We start from the raw sequence: 19,790 nt of genomic DNA, 5'->3' as shown, positions 1-19,790 counted from the left end.
CAGTTCTTTCTCTCCGGTGGGAACTTGATGCCTACAATGATTCCAAAAATTCTGGACCCTTGACCCCATAATCACAGGTTTTATGTCTTCTGTCTTAATAAGGGGGATACAGAATTTCACTCCCAGGGAAGGCATTTGGCCTAGCTGTGAGGACACCGACTTCCCCGCCCTCAGTGCCTGGGGTCAGTTCCCTGCTTCCTGCTGGTGTGGACCCTGGAGGCAGCAGTGATGGCTCATGCGGTTCCAGTGCCCATGCGGGGGACTGGGTTGGGTACCTGCCCCCGGCTTCTAGCCGCAGCCTTTGTAGGCATTTGGGGAGTAAATCCATGGATGGCAGCTCTCTGTTTGTCCTCTTAAATAAATATTTTTTTAAAAATCATATAAAATTAACCTTCATTACTTAACATCTGTGAAACCAAATAGAATCTTTATTAAAAAGAAAAATGTAACATCTCCATGAAGGTGAATAATGAATAAATTACATGTATTTACTTGATATAGAATATTGTTTCCGCTATTAAAATGATATTAGGAAGTTAGTGCTTGTTTCACTCTTTGGTGGAAAGTACAGCATGAAAATGCCGTGTTCTTTGTTATTGCAAGTGTGGGCAGGATTGTCCACCAAGGGAAGCGCTTTATCTGCATGAGCTCATTGCGTTGTCGGGGCAACCTTCCAAAGGTAGGCGTGGATTGCCAACCTCTGTAGATGGGAATACTGAGCCCCAAGGCACTTGCAGGGTCAGCCCACTGGAGTGTCCTGGTTTGCAGACAGACCTGTTGGACTCCAGTACATGGCTGCAGAGGTTTGAGTTTGAGGTGATGACGTGATTGATTTTTGAACCCTTTTCAAAATGCCTTTCAGTGTAATTTTTCTGTAGAGAAAAAGGAAAAGCAAAAATTTGGGACTGGGCCTGGTGGTGCCTCAGAGGCTACCATGCTTGAACTTGGGGAAGCCTGGAGGAAGGGCCTAACAGTCCTAGAAAGAAGCTGACCAGGAGGTACCAGGGCAGGTGGGCAAGGATGGGCTGGAAAGAGAAGCAACCAGGGGCCGGGAACTTGGGATGTTTCTTTTACTTGATTTCTGGCTTTCCTGCCAGCACATTCCTTCCACCCATCCCAGAAATGAGGACTCAGGGGAGACTTGACACCTGGGAGGAGGGGCCTTTGTCTGTCAGTGGAGGCTAGTCATGGAGAGGATGCAGCTGGCAGGGCCAGGAAGGTCAGGCCATCGGGTGGGGAGGAGCAGCGCCCTGCTGGGGTCAGGTGCAGGTGTGGTTTCCAGAAGACAGCCAGCCCTGCAAGAGGCTGAGGAAGAGCCCTGGCCCAGTAACTTTATCTCAGGAAGCCGAGTTACTGGCCTCCAGGCCCAGTGTATGTAGAAATAGAATATGAAGGTATTTCCAAAAATGCATGGGAATGGGAAATGGAATTAAAAGGTATGTCTTATTTTGGTGTAAGAAGTTTTGGAATCTGTGCTTGAGGGTTTTTTTTTTTTTCTCTTCTGTTTTTTTTTTCTTTCTCATGAGCTTGTTCTGAGCATGGGCTTCAAAATTTTTTGTACCAAGATGAATGTGTCTTTTAATCCCACTCCTGTATACTTTTGGACGTACTTGTGTCTGGTTGGGGAGGAAGAAGGTGAGCAGGGAGGGCCAGGAGACAGGTTGGGACTGGTGGTAAAAGAGCCTTGAATCTGGAGTTGGTTGCTCAGGCTTTGCCTGCTAGGTAGCTGGTGGCCCAGGGGACTTATTTGTTACTTGGTTGGTTGGTTATTTATTTATTTATTTATTTGAAAAAGAGAAAGAGAAAGCTATTAGGAGATTGATCGCTGGTTCACTCCGCAAATGCTCACCGTGGCAGGGACTGGGCCAAGCAGAGCTGGGAGATGCACCTTCACATAGGTCTGCCACCTGAGTGGGAGGAACTCAAGTACTTGAGCCATTATTTGCTGCCTCCCAGGGTGCACATCTGCAGAAAGCTGGAACTGGGAGTAGAGTTGAGACTCAGGGCCAGGCCTTGTGATGTGGTATGGGATGCAGGCATCCAAGGGGTGTCTTTACTGCTGAGCCAAATGCTCATCCCAGCCGGTGGCCTTTTAATGACATCAGAAATGTCATTTTGTTAATTTAAATAAAACAAGGCATGCCAAGGTTAGGTCACCCTGCTTACTTAAAAAAAAAAAAAGTCCTTTGCACAAGTTCTAATATATTTTCCCCCATGTACATAATATTCTGCATGACTGAATTCCCAAAATAAATCCCAGATTTTAATTTTCAAAGCAAAAGTGAAACTCAATGTATGGAAAACCCATTTATTTTCTGTTTAAAAAGTGTCATGTCCTGCTGCCTACCCCCCCGGAGCCCTGCCTGTCAGGCCAGAGGTTGGGCTGGGGTTCAGAAAGTGCTATTAGGATGTAGAGTGATGCTGGGACCTCGAAGGGACAGAAAGGAGCAGGAGAACACTCATCATCTCTGGGACAGTGATCCAGGACTGGCCCGAGGTGTGAGCGGGGCTGTGTCCAAGGATGCTTCAAGGACGGGCAGTGTGACTCTGACAGAGTGGGATGTGCCATCAGGGGAGGGGAGGGTTCCAGCAGCCTGAGTTTCTGACCTGGTTGACGTACTGCTTGGATGCACAGAGATGTATCTGAGCTGGTGTTTGAATGGATGAATTGGCCTTGGGCAGGCAGGAAATGCCATTTTGAGAGAGTTAAGCAGATTTTTTTTGTAAATGTCAGAAAGGGAGCCATGACTGAGAGGCAAGAGATTCCTACAGGCACGGGACAACTTCCTGTTCTTGAACAGGTTCAAGCCACACTGCTGACTACAGACTCTCCTGTGGTGCCACAGGGGACCTGTCTGAGACCCGACAGAGCCAAGACATGGAGCCACTCCGGGGCCGGTGAGGACAGGGCCCTGCCACCTGGGCACTCGGAAACCACGGGGAAAGCCGTCACCAACCCCATGCCCTTTGCTTTCCTGTCTTTCAGAGTGTGACATGGCTGCCTCCAAGGCCATGCTGAACGGCCTGGCACCTGGCAGTGACGGGCGAGACAAAGGTAAGGCTCCTGAGGAGCAGGGGCCCGTGTCCTGGGTGGCTTTGGATGGCACAGAGCACCTTGAGCAGGAGGGCCATGAGCATACGGTTGGCCTGGTCAGGCAGTGAACTGGACACACCTGTTCCCTGTGGTGACTCTCTGAGACCTCTGGTGCATTCTTGCGTCTCATGTGTTTTCCCTGGATGTTTCTCCTCCAGGATGGTGGGTTTTCCACTGTCCTGGCTCTGAGCAGGGCCCTGGTTGTTAGAAATGATGTCAGTGGCCTTAGTTTCAAGGACAGCCCCTTGTGTCCAGTTTTTTTAAGAACATTTAGGATAGAAGATATAAATATGAAATGAGAAAGATGACCTCCAAGGATAGAAATCTTCCATCTGTTGGTTCAGCCCGCAGATGGCTTTAACAGCCAGGACTGGCCAGGCAGAAGCCAGGAGCTTCCTCGGGTCTCCCACATGGGTGCAGGGTACCAAATATTTGGGCCTACTTCCACTGCTTTCCCAGGCCTTGACCAGAGATCTGGATAGGAAGTGGAGCAGGCAGGACTCGAACTAGTGCCAATATTGGGTGCCAGTATTGCAGGCAGCAGCTTTACCCACTGTGCCATAGCACTAGCTGCATGCCCTGGAGGCCATGGTGACATCCTCCATGTAGCCCCCGCTCCCATTCCACCAGGCCTCAAGTCCAGGGTCTGCTCCTTGCAAACAGGCATTGGGGAAGATCTCTGGTGCCCCTTATGTGGAGTGGCACTCTCACCAATGACACCATCTGCTGCAGTTATTCCCACTGTGGGTCCTGGGTTCTGGCAAGCCTAGAAATGCTCATTCAGAGCAACTTTTTCCAAGAGGAAGGTTGGAAAACTCTGGTGCAAGGTGTTTAAGTCAAAATGAAACCTCTCCCGAAGGAATGTTTTGCAGACCGTGGCCTCTGCATTCCTGTCAGATTCAATCAGGTGTTCCCGTTGAACCAGCGCACAGTGGGGACTCAGGGGGCAGCTGGTTAGGAAGCTACAGCAGATGTCCTGCCACCATCCCGTCCTCTGCCTCCCAGCAGGGTCACCCTGCTCTACTTGTGCTATGGAGCTGAGCCTGCAGTGTTCCCAGAGTCCTGGACTGTCATGGCTGGGACGTATTTAGAGAATACCAGGAGCAGTGCCTATGTGATAGGGAATATGTTCAGGCAACCAGTGGGGAGCATGGTTAAAACCCAGCAGCCAATCTCCTGATGATCAGTTGCTAAGTCACATTGCTGGGCAAGCGTGATCATGTCTTGACACATGCGGTGTCGTCGTCGTTGAGTAGGTGACAGCCATACGCCGCGTGACTGCCATATGCCTTGCGAAGTGGTGAAGCGCAGGGCCCAAGTGTCTATTGCCAAGGTACTTGCTCCCATGCACTTGGCAGGCTCCCCAACACAATACCAATCCAACAGTGCCAGTTCTTGTCCTCTTGTCCTCACCCAGTGTTGCAGGAATCTGGTGACTGCACGGCCTCTGGGTGTTGTTGCACCCTACAGTGAGCTTGGTACTGCAGCACAATGGCTCCTGTCTTTCTATCCTTGCTGACATCAAGGAGCAATGTGTGCACTCTGCAGATTGTAGGATCTGAGCAGGCAGGGAGCCTGGGACCCTCAGGCCATGGGGTCTGGAGCCTCCCCCACATCCTAGGTGGTCTCCCTGCTCTGCCTTGGCTCAGTGTGGGTCGACATCCTGGGCTTGGCACCTGGGTGCTGCCCAAACTCTCAAGCATACACTTGGACACTTGGCACCTCCAGGCCAGTACAGGGTAGGCTGAATCAAGGCCATCTGCCACACAGCAGATGGAGTTCTGATTTGCATGAGCCAGAGGCCTGTGACTGTCAAAGAGGGTACAAGGTCCTAGGAGCTGTGGTTTGGGGCTGCAGCTATGAGGGTGAAGGGACCTAGTAACCCACAAACCGGTTCCTTCGCTTTTCTGCTTGTGTAGAGCCCTTGGGCCTTAGCCATCCTCCTCGGAGTCCTGCCCAGGTGCGGATGCCCCAGCTTTCTCCCAAGGGGCCTCCCTGGGCCCTGACTGCTGTCCCCATCCTCCACTGTCCGGACCATCTGCGTCACTGAAGATCTCTTTGTCCTGAGCCTTGGCAAATGCCTAGTGAGGCAGGAGGCAGTGAGGAGCACTGACCGGGTAGGGTTGGGGGCTGGTTGGAGGGAGAGTTCTGCTGTCTTGGCCCCGAAGCCTGAAGAGGGAAAGCGGGTTATTTTTAATTACTGCCTCCGCTGCTCTTTGCATTGTTCTTTTCGTGGAGGCGACTTCCTCCCATTGTTCCTGCCCAGTTCCTCAACTGCCTGAGTGTTTCCCAAATGCTCTTTCTGGAGGCACCATTTACCCTTTTGTGTTTTCAGCAACTGCTGACCCTTTCCGTGCACGCTCTGTCTCTGCTGTTAAAATCATTCCCGTGAAGACAGTGAAAAGTGCTTCAGGCCTGGTGCTGCCTGCAGGTATCTCGCCCGGTGGGTGGGGGGCTGCTCTTGGTTCACGGCAGATCATGCATGGTCTTCCCCTGCTCCTCCTTCTAACTAATAACTTGGAGGCTGATGCGTCTTGCATGTTTAGGAGGCATACCCTTTACTTCTTCGGTTCCTTCTCTCTGTGCATGACTGTGTGCGTGTATGTATGTGTGTGGAGTGTGTTTGTGTGTGCGTGCATGTGTGAACGTGTGTATGTTTTTCTGGGAGCCAGTGAGCATGGGAAAGAACTAGGACAGGGCACCTTGTCCATCCCTCCTCCAGGAGAAGGGTTATTCCAGAGTCCCTTCACTCTGGGGTGCCTGGACTTTCTGGGCTCCCCTTCAAGATTGGCAACTCCCAGTGTTTGGGTCTGTTCCCATCTCCCTGAGAACTCCCCAGCCTCCTGGGACCTGTGAGTGGGAGGTCGCTACCTGCGCTGCCCCACACAGGCCCTCCCTCTTGCTGCCTCACCTGCAGTTGCCTCCTGCCCCTGCTCTCCAGCAAGGATAAGGATTGTGTTTCGGATGTCAGCAGCCTGCTGTGCTGAACGGGACACATGAGGGCTAGGCTGTGTTGACCAGGCTGCCCTCAACCTTGGGGGCAGTTTTGCCCGTTAGTTTTGTGATGTTGGTCACTGAGCCTTTGAGAGGATGGGGCGTGTCAGGTGCACCCAGACCTCTGTGTGCTTTGCCACAGGCTTTGGGTTGCGGGCCTTGCTCTTGGCAGAAGAGGCACTGACAGGGCAGATCTGGTCTCTCCTGCCACATTAACGATGTGTGGAAATGGAGCTCCCAGGGTGGAAAGCCTGGAGGAACGAGACTGCTTCTCTCTTCCCCAACCCAGGAGTCAGTTGGATGTTGGAGCTCACGCCCTGCCCAGATGGGCACCCTGAACTTTAACCTGTAACCGAATTTATGGCCATTTCTGGTTAAGGATCCAGGTTGTGGACATTTAGAAAAAAAAAAATTGGAGTTCTGCTTAGCTCAGCTGCACATAGAGAAAGCTTCAGCATTTGTGCCTGTTTGAACTACATGGTCTGCACCGAGTCCCCATTGCTGGGTTCCTGGAGGATGGGCTTCTAGATCTTTCTTTTTTACTTTAAAGGCAGAGTTACATAGAGAAAGTGGCTAGGTTGGACTGAAGCAAGGAGTCTAAAACGTCATCCTGGTCTCCCACCTGCATGGCAGGGACCCAAGCTCTTGGGTCATCCACTGCTGCTTTTCCAGGCACATTAGCAGGAAGTTGGACAGCCAGGGCTTGAACCATTGCATGTATGGGATGCCAGCATCGCAGGTGGTGGCTTCACTTGCTGTGCCACAACTCCATGCCCTCTAGATCTTGCAAAGCTTATAATAGACCCTCCAGAGTCACAGTTTTGCCTTGTCATCTGTGCTCAATCATGATCTGAAAAGTATAAAATGGAAGAGTCCAGTAATAAGCAGTCCATATGTTTTAAATAACTTGCAATGCAGTATACAGACATGCTGTTCTAATTTTATTAGTTACTGGTCATTTCTCACTGTGGCTAACCCATAAATGACATCATGGTCACCTGTGCGTGGGGGAAAAACAAGGATTTGGCCCTGGGGTGCCAGGCATCTATGGGGCACCTCAGCCATGTTGCCCTCAGGAGGAAGAGTCTGCCAGACTCTCTGATTCTCCCCTGACGCTGAGGTTCTGCTGGGAGGATTGGGACTGCAACACGAGGGAGGCCGTTCAGTGAGGTTGAACTGTTCTCGTGGTTTTTGTTGCTGTGAATTTTCTTCATTGAAGCACTTGCAAGATGAGGCCCACACCCACAGGCCCCCAGCGCTGTTGCCATCTGTGTCCTCATCTCTCAGGGGACCTGACCTGCCACACGCACAAGGAGACTGTTCCCTGTAGGGGAGCATCTGTTCAACTCCCTGTGTGGCCGAATTGCTCTCCGATGAGAAGGATGATCTGGAAGCTTGAGGAATCTTCTGGAGGAAGCCCCTTCTTAAACCATGCCTAACTAATTGGCTAGAAGTCTGCTTACCAATCTAAACTTTGTGTCCTAGAAGAAAGAACCCTGCCTTCCTGCTGAGATGCTTGGAGCTCATTTTGTGCCTCCTACATCTCCCCAGAACTCGCCACTGCCTCCGAATCCCCCTAACCCCATGATGCGTGGTCAACCTCTGTAAGCGTGGCTTTGTCCTCCTCTACCGCCTGCCAATTAATTTACCCTAGCCACAGCATCCGAAGACTGCGTGGGTGTGACCAGGTTCATCTCATTGCCTGGCCAGTACCGACTTAGTTGTTCAGTCCTTGGGGGTGTTTTGGATTCAGCCTTGTCTTGGTTTTTGTCTTTTCAGAAATGGATCCTACAAAAATCTGCACCGGGAAGGGAGCAGTCACTCTCCGGGCCTCGTCCTCCGGCAGAGAAGTCCCAAGCAGCAGTCCCGCGAGTCCTCAAGAAACACCGCGACATGGAAGCCATCCAGGTGCGCCTACTCCTGAGCCTGGACCGTCAGGGGAAGGGAGGGGAGTCCACTCGCTGCTTCTCCAGGAGACATGCATTCATCAGCTGCCTCCTGGGTCCGTCAGCATCTTGTCACTCTCGTCACGGGTGGTGGTTAGAGCCTGAGACTCACAGGCAGCTGTCACCACTTCCTTTCAGCTTTGGCTGGGCTGATAACCCTGTGACGAGAGCCTGTGACAAGCAGTCCACCTTCGTGTGGATGCTCAGGGAGTGAGCGGTAATGCTGGCCCAGGGACCACGTTTGAGGGCTCCTGCTGCAGGAGGTGAAGGACATGAAGGGGGAAACTGGGACTGAGGGCCAGAGAAGAAAGAGTAAGTCAGGCAAACTGTTGGTACAGCTGAGTGCTGGGTTGTCGAGGAGGAAGCTTACAGGCTGCAGGTGGTCCAGGTCTGGCATCCCGGTGACTGACCTTCCTGTTCTAGCTGCCCGGAGCAAATACTGAGGCAGGTGCATGCCCGGGGACGAGGCCAGGGCTGGAGGGCAAGCTCCCTCCTGGGAACGTTGCTGTGGTGGAGGCGTTGCTTGTCACTGGCCTCCAGGAAGGCCTGAATGCCCCACTGCACTAGACTTGTCAGAGCAACTTCTCGTTCATCCAGTCCTGAGCCCTCACTGTTTGCTACCCTTCTCCTCCAGGAAAGTTGGGGACAAAAAGAGAAGACAAAATTCCTTTCTTTCAAGGCTGACCTTCTCAAGCCTGAGAAGTTCCAGCTCCCAAGCTGGAGGACAGTTGGGATGACGGACTCCCAAGGAGAGATCCAAAGGGAAAGGCCACACTTTGCATCCCCTGGAACCCAGTGATGCCTTTCTCTGGTATTGATCAAAGGAAGTGGTGGAGAGGTAGCATTGAGCACCCTCTAGTGATTGCAGTATGGCATAACAACCACTGCAACTGGGGTACAACACAGTGGTAGTACTGTGTGTGGATTTGTGGAACTCTAAGGAAGCTGAATCTTTTTTTCCTAAGATTTATTTATTTATATTGGAAAGGTAGATTTATAGAGAGAAGGAGAGACAAAGATTTTCCATCTGCTGGTTTACTCCCCAAGTGGCTGCAATGGTCAGAGCTGAGCTGATCCAAAGCCAAGAGCCTGGAGCCTTTTCTGGATCTCCCACACGGTGCAGGGTCCCAAGGCCTTGGGCCATCCTCGACTGCTTTCCTAGGCCACAGGCAGGGAGCTGGATCGGAATTGGAACAGGTGGGATACGAACCGGCACCCATATGGAATCCCGGCACATGCAAGGCGAGGATTTTAGCTGCTAGGATATTGTGCCAGACCCCAAATCTTTTCCTTTTTTAATCAGAATTATTTGGTAGGTGTTCATATGATGCAAAATGTCCTTCTTCAAGCATCACACCATTATTCAAAATGCAAATACTCTGAAGAATTAAGGAGTAGGTATCCATCATTCATACCTTTCTATAAATCAGTCTTATTATTCTTGGCAAGTTAAGATCATCCAGTTAACATGAGCATGTGTTTATTCAGCATACCTGCGTTCCAGGTGCCAAGAAAGTCACTGGGAATTGTGAGAAATGTAGAGGTAGAAGAGAGAATAATTGTGAGTGATTGATGAGGGCAAAACACAATCTGTAGCAACGCAAGAGTTTGGCATGGGCTGGTGGTCCACTGTATTGGCCTTTTTTTTTTTTAAAGATTTATTTTATTTTTATTACAAAGTCAGATATACTGAGAGGAGGAGAGACAGAGAGGAAGTGGAGCTGCCGGAATTAGAACCAGCGGCCATATGGGATCAAGGCGAGGACCTTAGCCACTAGGCCACATTGCCGAGCCCTGTATTGGCTTTTGACTGTGAATTAAGTCATGGTGTCTTTGAAACCCACACAAAGTGCTTCTGGTTTCATGAACTTGGGAAGTTGGAAATTAAACTGGCGTGGTGGAATCCCAGTGACTGGGAACAAAGTCAGAATCACTCACTAGGGCTTTTTGGGTAGAAAGGAGCAAGCTGGGTTTGAGAAGAGGGAACAATTTCAACAGCTCCCATCAAGAATACAAGACAAGCTGGAATAGGATTGTAGAGAGGGGGCATCCAGGAGTGAGATCTGATCTGGCACCCTGTTGGCTGTGACGATAGGGCTCCCAGCCCTCTTCTCACTGTGGCTTACTCCCTTCTTAGGAAACCCTGGAAGACAGCTTGCTGCCCCCACATTATCGTCCTGTCCTATTGCTGTAGAACGCCCCCGACACTGGTTGGAGGAATTGCTAATGAACCCCAGAACTGGGCTATGCTCACTCATTGCACAGCAAACCTACCACTGACACAAAAGTATTCATTGCAAGGCACAGAGCAGGGACCAAGGAGCTAACACTCACTTCCCTGACTCCTGGAGGAAATAAAGGCAGCGACTCTTAAGAGTTCAAAGTCAGGGATGAGCAGTGCATGGTCAGCCAGTGGTTGGATCTCTGGTCCAAGTGCTTGTGACCTTTGACTTGTCAGTTGATAAAAGCCAGGATATTTCCTTTGGAAAGATTCAATCTGTTGGACTAAGTGTAGCTTGGATGTTGCTTTGATCAGGGCCTGAATTCCCACAAAGCTCCCAGCATAAAGGCTAGTATTGAGAGGTTCACCATGTGAGCTAGAGGGGAAATTAGAGGACTTAAGATTGAGGATCAGGCCTAGCGTGGTAGCCTAGTGGTTAAAGTCCTCACCTTGCCTGCGCCAGGATCCCATATAGGTGCCAATTCATATCCTGGCTGCCCTGCTTCCCATCCAGCTCCCTGCTTGTGGCCTGGGAACAACCCAAAGCCTTGGGACCCAGCACCCTAATAGGAGACCTGGAAGAAGCTCCGGGCTCCTGGCATCAGATCGGCCCAGTTCTAGCCATTGTGGCCACTTGCGGAGCAAACCTGCAGATGGAAGATCTTTCTCTCAGTTTATATGAAAGGCGTTAGGGTGAGGACTCAGCCTAATTCTAGTCAGGCCTGGGAACTCCCAGGCCTTCACTGGCCTCGTGGACATAGACTTGTGCAGTGTTTGCAGATAGTTGTGCCCAGTCTGGACTGGAAGCCAAAATAATGTCAGATGGTGGCTCCCTCCCTCCCTCAGTCCCAGGGCCTGCGTCTTTCCCCCAGCTGCTTCATCTACCTCCCCTCTCCCTTGCTCCCTGATTGCACCTCCACTTCCAACCCCTTGGGTCCCAGGCTGCTCATTGTTTACTCGGATTGACAACATCTGCCCTTACCTGGCTCACTGACACCCTTAGGTCAGAGATCACTTCCCCCCATTTGCACCTCTCACTCCAGCTGTGGCATCCTGGGAGCACTGCTGTAGTTCTGGAGTCCCAGCCCGCTTAGCCATGCTAGGTTCTGTGTCTGTGATGTGAGCTGATCCCTCACCCTGTCCAGCCCCCTCATTGCTAAATGTGGACACTGGATCAGAACCGTCTGAAGGGAACAGCAGTGAGCACAGTACTGCTCCAACTCCGGAAGTCTGGCTCCCCCGTCACGGTTCCTGAGCACATGGCCAGGCCAGGTCTGGGCACTGGCCCTGCTGGTTCAGAGCAACTCCACCCAAGTTTATGGTCGGGACGCAGGGAGGGTGAGCTGGTGGTGGGTACGACGCCAGGCTTCCTGTCTAGTGTTGGGTGAAGACCTTGGGGCTTGATACATTGCTTCCTGTGTTCTGACTCACTGAGGTCCAGGTGAGCCTTGGCATTCCGTTCAGTCTGTGCTATTTGGCCCCAGTCCTTATTGCCTGGTTCTTGACTGCAAAGTTAGCTTTGACCATAAAGGTTCTTGGATCTGTAGTCCGCTCTTGTCCTTTGGCTTCACTCTTGTTTTTGTTCCCCAGAAATTGTAGTACCAACAAGGTATCATGGGAAAATGGACATTGGAGCAATAAAGGCACTGTCATGCCCAGGAAATCAGAATCCTTCCTCATGCCTACCTGAGTGAGAATTAGGGCTGGCTGAGAGGGGGGATGGAAGCGCTCGTACAAGGGAACACCCTGAACTTGGGATACCAGCTCCAAGTTCGGGTGCTCCTAGAAGTCAAAAGGACTCCCATAATTCATTGAAAGTTCTTATTCTCATGGCTATTGTTTATGAGAAAAGAAGGAACCATTAAAATAAGCCAGGAGGAGAAATGCGTAGAGAGGAGTCTGGGAAGATGCCAGGTGCCGAGCTTCCATTGTCCGCACGCCATGGAGTGAGGGCGCGTTACTTCTCGCCATCCACGTCTGGCCGGGTGCTCAGCGTGTTGCCAGCTGGAAAGCTTGCTTGAGCCTCGGTTGCCACATTCTCTCTGTTGGGGCTGTGCTGCAGAGGCCTGGGCCTCAAGCCTACACACTGAGCTTGTGTGTGCAGTCCACTGGGAGGTAGAGCTGCTGACGGCTCAAAGTCCCCACCCCAAATCACATCTGAGTATGGCTGAAAGCCCCTAGGCAAACATGATGCTGCTATTAGGCATCCCTAGAGCTTGTCACTTCTCAGGCTGAGCACCAAACCATACCTCCCTTGGGGGTAAGGTTAAGTTCTCAACTGCGGGCCCGGCGGCGTGGCCTAGCGGCTAAAGTCCTTGCCTTGAAAGCCCCGGGATCCCATATGGACGCCGGTTCTAATCCCGGCAGCTCCACTTCCCATCCAGCTCCCTGCTTGTGGCCTGGGAAAGCAGTTGAGGACGGCCCAATGCATTGGGACCCTGCACCCGCGTGGGAGACCTGGAAGAGGTTCCAGGTTCCCGGCTTCGGATCGGTGCGCATCGGCCCGTTGCGGCTCACTTGGGGAGTGAATCATCGGACGGAAGATCTTCCTCTCTGTCTCTCCTCTGTATATATCTGGCTGTAATAAAATGAATAAATCTTTAAAAAAAAAAAAAAGTTCTCAACTGCACAACATGAATGAAGACAAAAACAAATATGATCTGGAACACCCTCAGGCCTACCCTGAATGCCCATGATCCTGCTCTCAAATACTCTACTGAAACATGCTAGGGCTGACTCATCACCCAGAGAGGCCAGGCAGAGCTGAGCAGCAAACGGGCATGGCCCAGAACGAGATGCAAGAAAATGCTTGGAGCCTCTGGCAGTGGGCCGGGAAAGGTGTGTAAGCAACAAATGGAGGAAAAGATGAAACAAAATCCCCAGCGCTTCTCGGCATCTCTGCAGATGCCAAGGCCATGTGGCAGCCAACTTTCCCGGGCACCCTGCTCCCCGCCAAAGCTCTAAGGTATCATTGATTGAAAGTAGCATTTTGACAGCCTCTTCAATCAGGAGTTAATAATTGATGATTATAGATGTAAAAGTCCAAGCTGCTGCACTCAGGCACAGATGTCTCCGGCTGCTGCCAACCTTGCACTTTCTAAAGAGCAGGTAACAGGCAGGATGGTGAGATGACATAGGAAGAAAGGGACCCCAAAAGAAGCACTTTTCTGGGGGCAACAGGTAAAGGTAACAGCTTAACAAGTTGTGATGGAGAAGATAAAATGGGTTGTTTGCTAAGGATGACATGTTCGTAAAGTGGGTGAGAGCAGTCAGTGTGCCTCATGACGCTGGGGAGTTGCCCCCATGCTCTTGATCTGTGTTCTAAAGCACAGACTTGACGCCAAACATTTCCACTTTATCCTGTGACTCATGGGAGATCCAGTCTGCCTTGCCCAGGCACCTAGGTCATGGCTGTAGCATGGCAACAGGAGAGAGAATTAAGGCTCCAACCAGGCAGCACAGTAGCCCCTAGTGGCACCTAGAAATCTGGCAAGATAGTCACTTCCTCATCTTCCATGCCACATTTGTCTGCCACTGTCACCTGCATAGAATCAACCCAGCTGAGGCCTCAGAGGTAGGCAGGGTGAGCAGTCCCTCGCTCAGGACCTGTTGATAATTAGTACGTGCGTGGATTTAAGGGGTCAGAGTGCCTTGGCAAAAGTGGGATTGAATGATTGCTCAGAATCTCAGCGTTGCGCATACATGCGCTGCTTTATTCTTATGATGGCATTCAGATAGCAGACACGTTTATCCTGCTACCTGATTATCCCCATTTCTTGGATGGGCAAATCGAGGTTTTTGACCTGCCGTTTGTCAGACACTGTGGAGCCAAGGTTTGAATTGAGATCTAGCTGTATTCCCAGCTGTGCTCTATTTCTTCATGGTGCTGAGTGATTCAGATTAGAGCTGGGGACTCTGCAAGTACTGGGTGATGGCTGGGAAGGTGGAAGGGGCCAGGGCTCCTTGGAGGATACTGAACACTGGGTGATTAGATTTTGAAGTGTCTGTGGGGCTCTGTGGAAAGCAGAAAAGCAGGCCGGCAGGAGACAAATCCTTATCGCAGCAGATAGCTCTGGGTTGAGGTCATGTTCTCTCTCCAGTCCAGCACCACTACCGCTGGACGAAGCGCCTGCCCGCTTCTGCCTCTCTCCCCGTCTGTGAATTAGCCCAGCCTGCTAATGAGCAGCAGCCATTGTGAGGGCACAGTGGGCTTGAGGGAGGGGCCTGAGAGTCAGTGAGTTGGGACTGGACAGCGGAGAGTTCTGTGCTGTTTTGTCTGTAAAATAAGAATGTCAAGGAACAATTGTTTCTTCATGACTGTGAATGTGGGCCTTGTGTTTGCAAAGGTCAGTGCCTGTGAGCACATCATGGTTTCAAGTGGGTTCCTATGGTAATCGGGCCAGTGTGACCGAAGGCATTTTGTGTCGGACAGCGGGTTGCTGGGTCTCCGTCCTTCTGTGCACTTCATGCTTGATCTCTGCCAGTGTGACTGTTCCTGTCTCCCCTTCCCCCTTTTCTTCTCCTTTTCTTCCTTCCTGCACCACATGTAGGCCTGGAGCCAGAGACTCCCTCAGGAGGTATGTTCTTCTTGCCTTCTTGCTGGGCCTGCCTTCCGCGGGGGACCCCTGGTTTAAGAGAGTCCTCTAGCCCCGTATCCTTCCTGTAGAGTGAAAGGTTTTTATTTCGCTTTTCCCACCTTGCAGATGAGTGCAGGCTGTCTTCCAGTGCTGATGCCAATGGGAACGCCCAGCCTTCTTCACTCGCTGCCAAGGGCTTCAGAAGCGTGCACCCCAACCTTTCTTCTGACAAGCCCCAGGTAGGCACGTGCCCAGGGGCAGGTGTTAGAGGGTAGAGGGGAGGAGCTCGAGGGTGGGACCTGGTCCTATGTCTTGTAGCTTAGACTTGTGACTTTCTGCTTGCCCAGCTGGATGGTGAAATGGTTTTCAAGCGTTTGAGCCTCTCCATGAGGATGAGAATCCTGGGGAGAGTTGAAATCATGGGCAGCAGAGACACAGGCTGAGTCTGGTCTGTTCTGGGGTGCTGCAAGCTAGCCTGGTATTTTCTGGTTTGATGGGTGCATGGGAAATGGTCTGTAGGAGAAAAATCATGTAGCCCTGAGTAAGTAGGAAAGAAGTATAATTTTGGCAACTCTGTGGGATGCAAGATTGATAAGTGCATCTTGTGTGTGATTCGTTCATTTTGTGGCGCTGGGTTGCCAGTGTGCAATGACTACATCCTTGCCAACAAAGGCCAGGGGATGACACCTGCGCACAAAACCCAGCAGCCCAGGAGCAAGCAGATGGGGTGGACATGGGAGTGCCACAGAACTTAGCCAGCCCAGCTCCACGCTGCAGAAGGAAATCCCATGAAGCTACACAACTTGGAGCAGGCATCATTTCTCTTCTGTCACTGGCCTAGCTGGTTTGCCTCACTTTCCTTCTCTCCCTCCCTTGCCACTTTGCTGTTCTGGTGAAAGGACAGATCCTGTTTTAATGCAGGTCACCCATGATTGCTTCTATACAGATGAGCTACACCCATGGAGTGCAGCAGCCTTCAGGCTGGGCTGCTCAGAACATGATCCTTGATGGGCACCTCCCCGTGCCTGCCTTGTGTGAAGGCACTCCCAGAACTCAGGAGGAGCCTGGAAACGCCACTGGTCCTCTCTGGTTTGCACAGGCCCCCGAGAGGAAATTGAGTCAGCCAGGATGTCTTCTTCCTGTGCAGACCCCATTTCCCAGGCTGAGAGCGGTTGTTATGTGCCATGAAGCGCAGGGAAGCCCTGCCGGTAACCTGATGTGATTTCCCTCTCTGAGCACAGCCACGAGTATCCAGGCCAACTGGTCAGAACCAGCAGCTGTGGTCTCCACTGGACAAAGGCACAGGGAGGTCATTTGTCTGTTTTCCCATCTCTAAAGCCTTCCTCTGTGGTAGACACACTTCACCCATCTCAGGAACAGATACAGTCAGTTCTATCCATTCTAGAAAACAGTGTTGATGAACTCAGACCAAATATCGAGGCACTTTGTTGTCTGCTGTTAATCCAACAGATAGCATAACTCCTTTGACTTCCTTTTGAAAAATAATTTATGCACTTCTCTGAAAGGAGGAGTGACAGAGAAAGGAGAGAGAGAGAGAGAGAGAGAGAGAGAGAGAGAGATCTTTCATCTGCTGGTTCATTCCACAAATGCCCACATGGGCCCTATAGGGCTGAGCGAGCCTGAAGCCAAGAGCCAAGATCTCCATCTGGGCCTTCTATGTGGGTCCAGGGGCCAAGCAGTTAGGCTGTTCATTGCTTTCCAAGGCGCAATAGCAGGAAGCTGAATTGAAAGTGGAGCAACTGGTATTTAAACCACTTCTGATATAGGATGCCAGCATCGTAAGCTGCAGCTTTACTTGTCGTTAAGTGACACGGCACTTGCACACACACACACACACACACACACACACACACACACCCTTTGAATTCTGTTAAACACCTCATCTCAGGAGATCATTTTAAAAGCAGATGAAGTAAAGAAGTCTGTTCTGAAATCCATTTGCGTAATTCACCATTGAGCATCTCGGTGGTGCTCAGATCATGAGCTCACAGCCCCTTCCAGAGCAGTTTGCAGGTGAGCATCCCCCATTAGCTCCTATGAATAACATGCTTTCTCATCTGTCACTCTGTTTCCTGTTTACTGGGCTTTCTTAAAGGATTGGTAAGCTGCTAAAATACCTTCTATCCTGCACATTGAGTGTAAATTTAGCCATCCAACTTTCTAGACCTGTTAGACATTGTGTTGTATCTTGGATTTGCTTTCTGAGCACAGACATGGCTTCTTGTCTGTGCAGCCACTGCCAGAGCTGTGAGTAGGTACTGGCTTGGCAAGGCCAGAGTGGTCTGGGACCTGCCTGGCTTGGTGCAGCTGAAGAAAGCTTCCAGACCCTTCAGAGGCTTGGTATCTCCTGTTAGGGATGGAATTAATGTCTGGGAAACACATGGCCAGATAGGAGTCCTGTCTAGCCAGCCTGTCCCTGTAGTGGGGAGCCAAGGCCGCCCGCTCTCTGACATCACCATCATCGTGAGAGTCCCCAGGGGAAGTAAGGGATTGGGAGGTGCTGGAGCTGTGTAAACCAGAAGCATTACCAAGAATTTTCAGGAAGCTGCATTTGTATCACAGACCCACCTGGTAAGAGAATAAGTGAGATTTTTATTAGTAGCCAGCTGAACAGGAATACACCCTGCCCTTGTGATTCCTGCAATGTTTACTGTAAAACAGGACATAGTTCCTTCCATGTAAGGTGGCTATGCCCACCCCTTCCTTCTTTAGGCCTAAAGGAAGCCCCGGGCTGGAGGAGTTCTGGCCCTGAGTGCTGTGCCAACACTCTGGGGAGATGTCCTCTGTAGGGTCAGAGCCCTGGGAAGGCTCGTGCCTGATATAGTGTAGCCTGGCACTATATATGGCCACGGCCAAATTAAGTTAAAAACTCACCAAAACCGATTTCCATCTTTGGATAAGAAAGAATCACATGTGGGACCTTTGAGCCCAAAGTCAGAGCAAATCTGAGCCCAAGCCACACTGCTCTTTCCTTACCTCATTAGCAGCCATCGTCAGCCTACCTGGCTGTCCCCAAGCCAATTGCATTTCTAAGGAGTGTCATTTAGTCTATATGTAAATGCTTCCCAGCCTGAAATCCATGGTCATAGGCCCTACATAAATTCACCTTTACTGATTTGCAGAAAAAGGCTCTGGATGCACTGCGGAAGGGACGGGTACTGAAGTACCTAGGAGACCCACACAGCTGTTTCCCTGTTGAAGTTATTTGAAAACTGAATTCAAAGGTTCCTCATTGCCTCTAGGATGAGATTCTAATCCAGGGTCAGAAAGTGTGCTTAATTTCTCACCTGTTCATCTTTCCTAACATTCCTTTTCTTTGCTACCTATACTCCAAAAACTACAAAATGTAAACTATGATTCAAAAAGTCAAATTTGGGGGGCCCGGCGGCGTGGCCTAGCGGCTAAAGTCCTCGCCTTGAAAGCCCCGGGATCCCATATGGGCGCCGGTTCTAATCCCGGCAGCTCCACTTCCCATCCAGCTCCCTGCCTGTGGCCTGGGAAAGCAGTTGAGGATGGCCCAATACATTGGGACCCTGCACCCGCGTGGGAGACCTGGAAGAGGTTCCAGGTTCCCGGCTTCGGATCGGTGCGCATCGGCCCGTTGCGGCTCACTTGGGGAGTGAATCATCGGATGGAAGATCTTCCTCTCTGTCTCTCCTCCTCTGTGTATATCTGGCTGTAATAAAATGAATAAATCTTTAAAAAAAAAAAAGTCAAATTTGGGCCCAGCACAATAGCATAGTGGTTAAAGTCCTTGCCTTGAATGCACCAGGATACCGTATAGGTACCAGTTGTAATCCTGGCAGTCCCACTTCCCATTCAGCTTCCTGCTTGTTGCCTGGGAAAGCAATAGAGGACAGCCCAAAGCCTTGGGACCCAGCACCCGCGTGGGAGACCTGGAAGAAGCTCCAGGCTCCTGGCTTCGGATTGGCTCAGCTCCAGCTGTTTCAGCCACTTGAGGAGTGAAGCATCGGATGGAAGATCTTCCTCTCTGTCTCTCCTCCTCTGTACATCTGCCTGTCCAATAAAAAATAAGTAAATCTTTAAAAAAAAAAGGTCAAATTTGAACCACACCCCTGGAGCATTACAGTTTGGGGCTCCAGCCCATTTACTAGATGTCTCCTGTGCAGTGTGGACGAGTGGCTGTCTTCTGGGCCTGGGAATGAAGTTCAGGAACAGAAGGGAGCATTGCTCCGTCTGCAGTATCCTCCTGGTTCCTCACGCTCTGCTCGCCTTGACCTGAGAGGGAGAAGGCATGGCAAGGGTGGACGAAGGAGATGTGAACTCAAAGCTCCTTAGCTCTGGACCTGCAGCTGGAGCTCTGAGCTTAAGCCATGGCTCCACGGCTGATGACTCACCTCCTGGATTGACTCTCAGTGCATGTGATGGAATTTGAGGAACCAGGCATGGCCAGGACCGGGGCCAGTGACGTGTTGTTGCCTGATCCCCTTTGCTTGTGCGTTGAAGCTGGGAGACTGAATGTGTTTAGTAACCAGTGCATCAGCTTGTCTCCTTTGGGTGGATAGCACCTATCGTTCAGGCCTCAGCATTTTCTGCATAGGCAGCTGTCTATTGTTCCAAGTGAGGGACCCAGGGCCAGATCTCAGTGACTCGGAAAAGCTGTCTATCTTCATGAATGCAAGGAAGGATGGGTCTTTCATTCTCCTCTCTCAGGTAAAGGTGAAAGGCCCTCCAAAGAGTTCTGGTAAATTTAAGCTGAATTATACTGATAATAGTAATTGAAAGGCAGTGAGACAGAGAGAGATCTTCCTGTTCATTTCCCAGATGCCCTGCTGAACCTGGCCCAAGGAGATGCCAGGAATCCAGATGTGGTCTCCCATGTGGGCGGCAGGCACCCAGCTACCTGACCCCCTGCCTGCTGCCTCTCAAGGTGTGCCTCAGCAGAAGGCTGGAATTAGAAGCCGAGCTGGGGTTCA

At 51.1% G+C, this 19,790-nt stretch overlaps 1 protein-coding gene across 50 annotated transcripts in view; it reads left to right on the top strand.

Annotated features, from left to right (window-relative positions):
* SORBS1 (sorbin and SH3 domain containing 1) overlaps nt 1-19,790 on the top strand; it is a 221,645-nt gene that overhangs the window by 114,867 nt on the left and 86,988 nt on the right. For 36 of the 50 annotated variants that reach the window (XM_058671793.1, XM_058671790.1, XM_058671791.1 and 33 more), the window contains exons 4-7: nt 2,987-3,055; nt 5,430-5,525; nt 7,868-7,996; nt 14,959-15,071. In XM_058671793.1, coding sequence (XP_058527776.1) covers nt 2,987-3,055; nt 5,430-5,525; nt 7,868-7,996; nt 14,959-15,071 — 407 coding nt within the window. The remainder of the gene's footprint in view (nt 1-2,986; nt 3,056-5,429; nt 5,526-7,867; nt 7,997-14,958; nt 15,072-19,790) is intronic. The other 14 variants (XM_058671779.1, XM_058671823.1, XM_058671794.1 and 11 more) reach the window with 1 other exon arrangement.

Source organism: Ochotona princeps, chromosome 13 (genome assembly GCF_030435755.1).
Source record: "Ochotona princeps isolate mOchPri1 chromosome 13, mOchPri1.hap1, whole genome shotgun sequence".
NCBI lineage: Eukaryota > Metazoa > Chordata > Mammalia > Lagomorpha > Ochotonidae > Ochotona > Ochotona princeps.
This window is presented reverse-complemented; position numbering and strand designations above follow the sequence as displayed.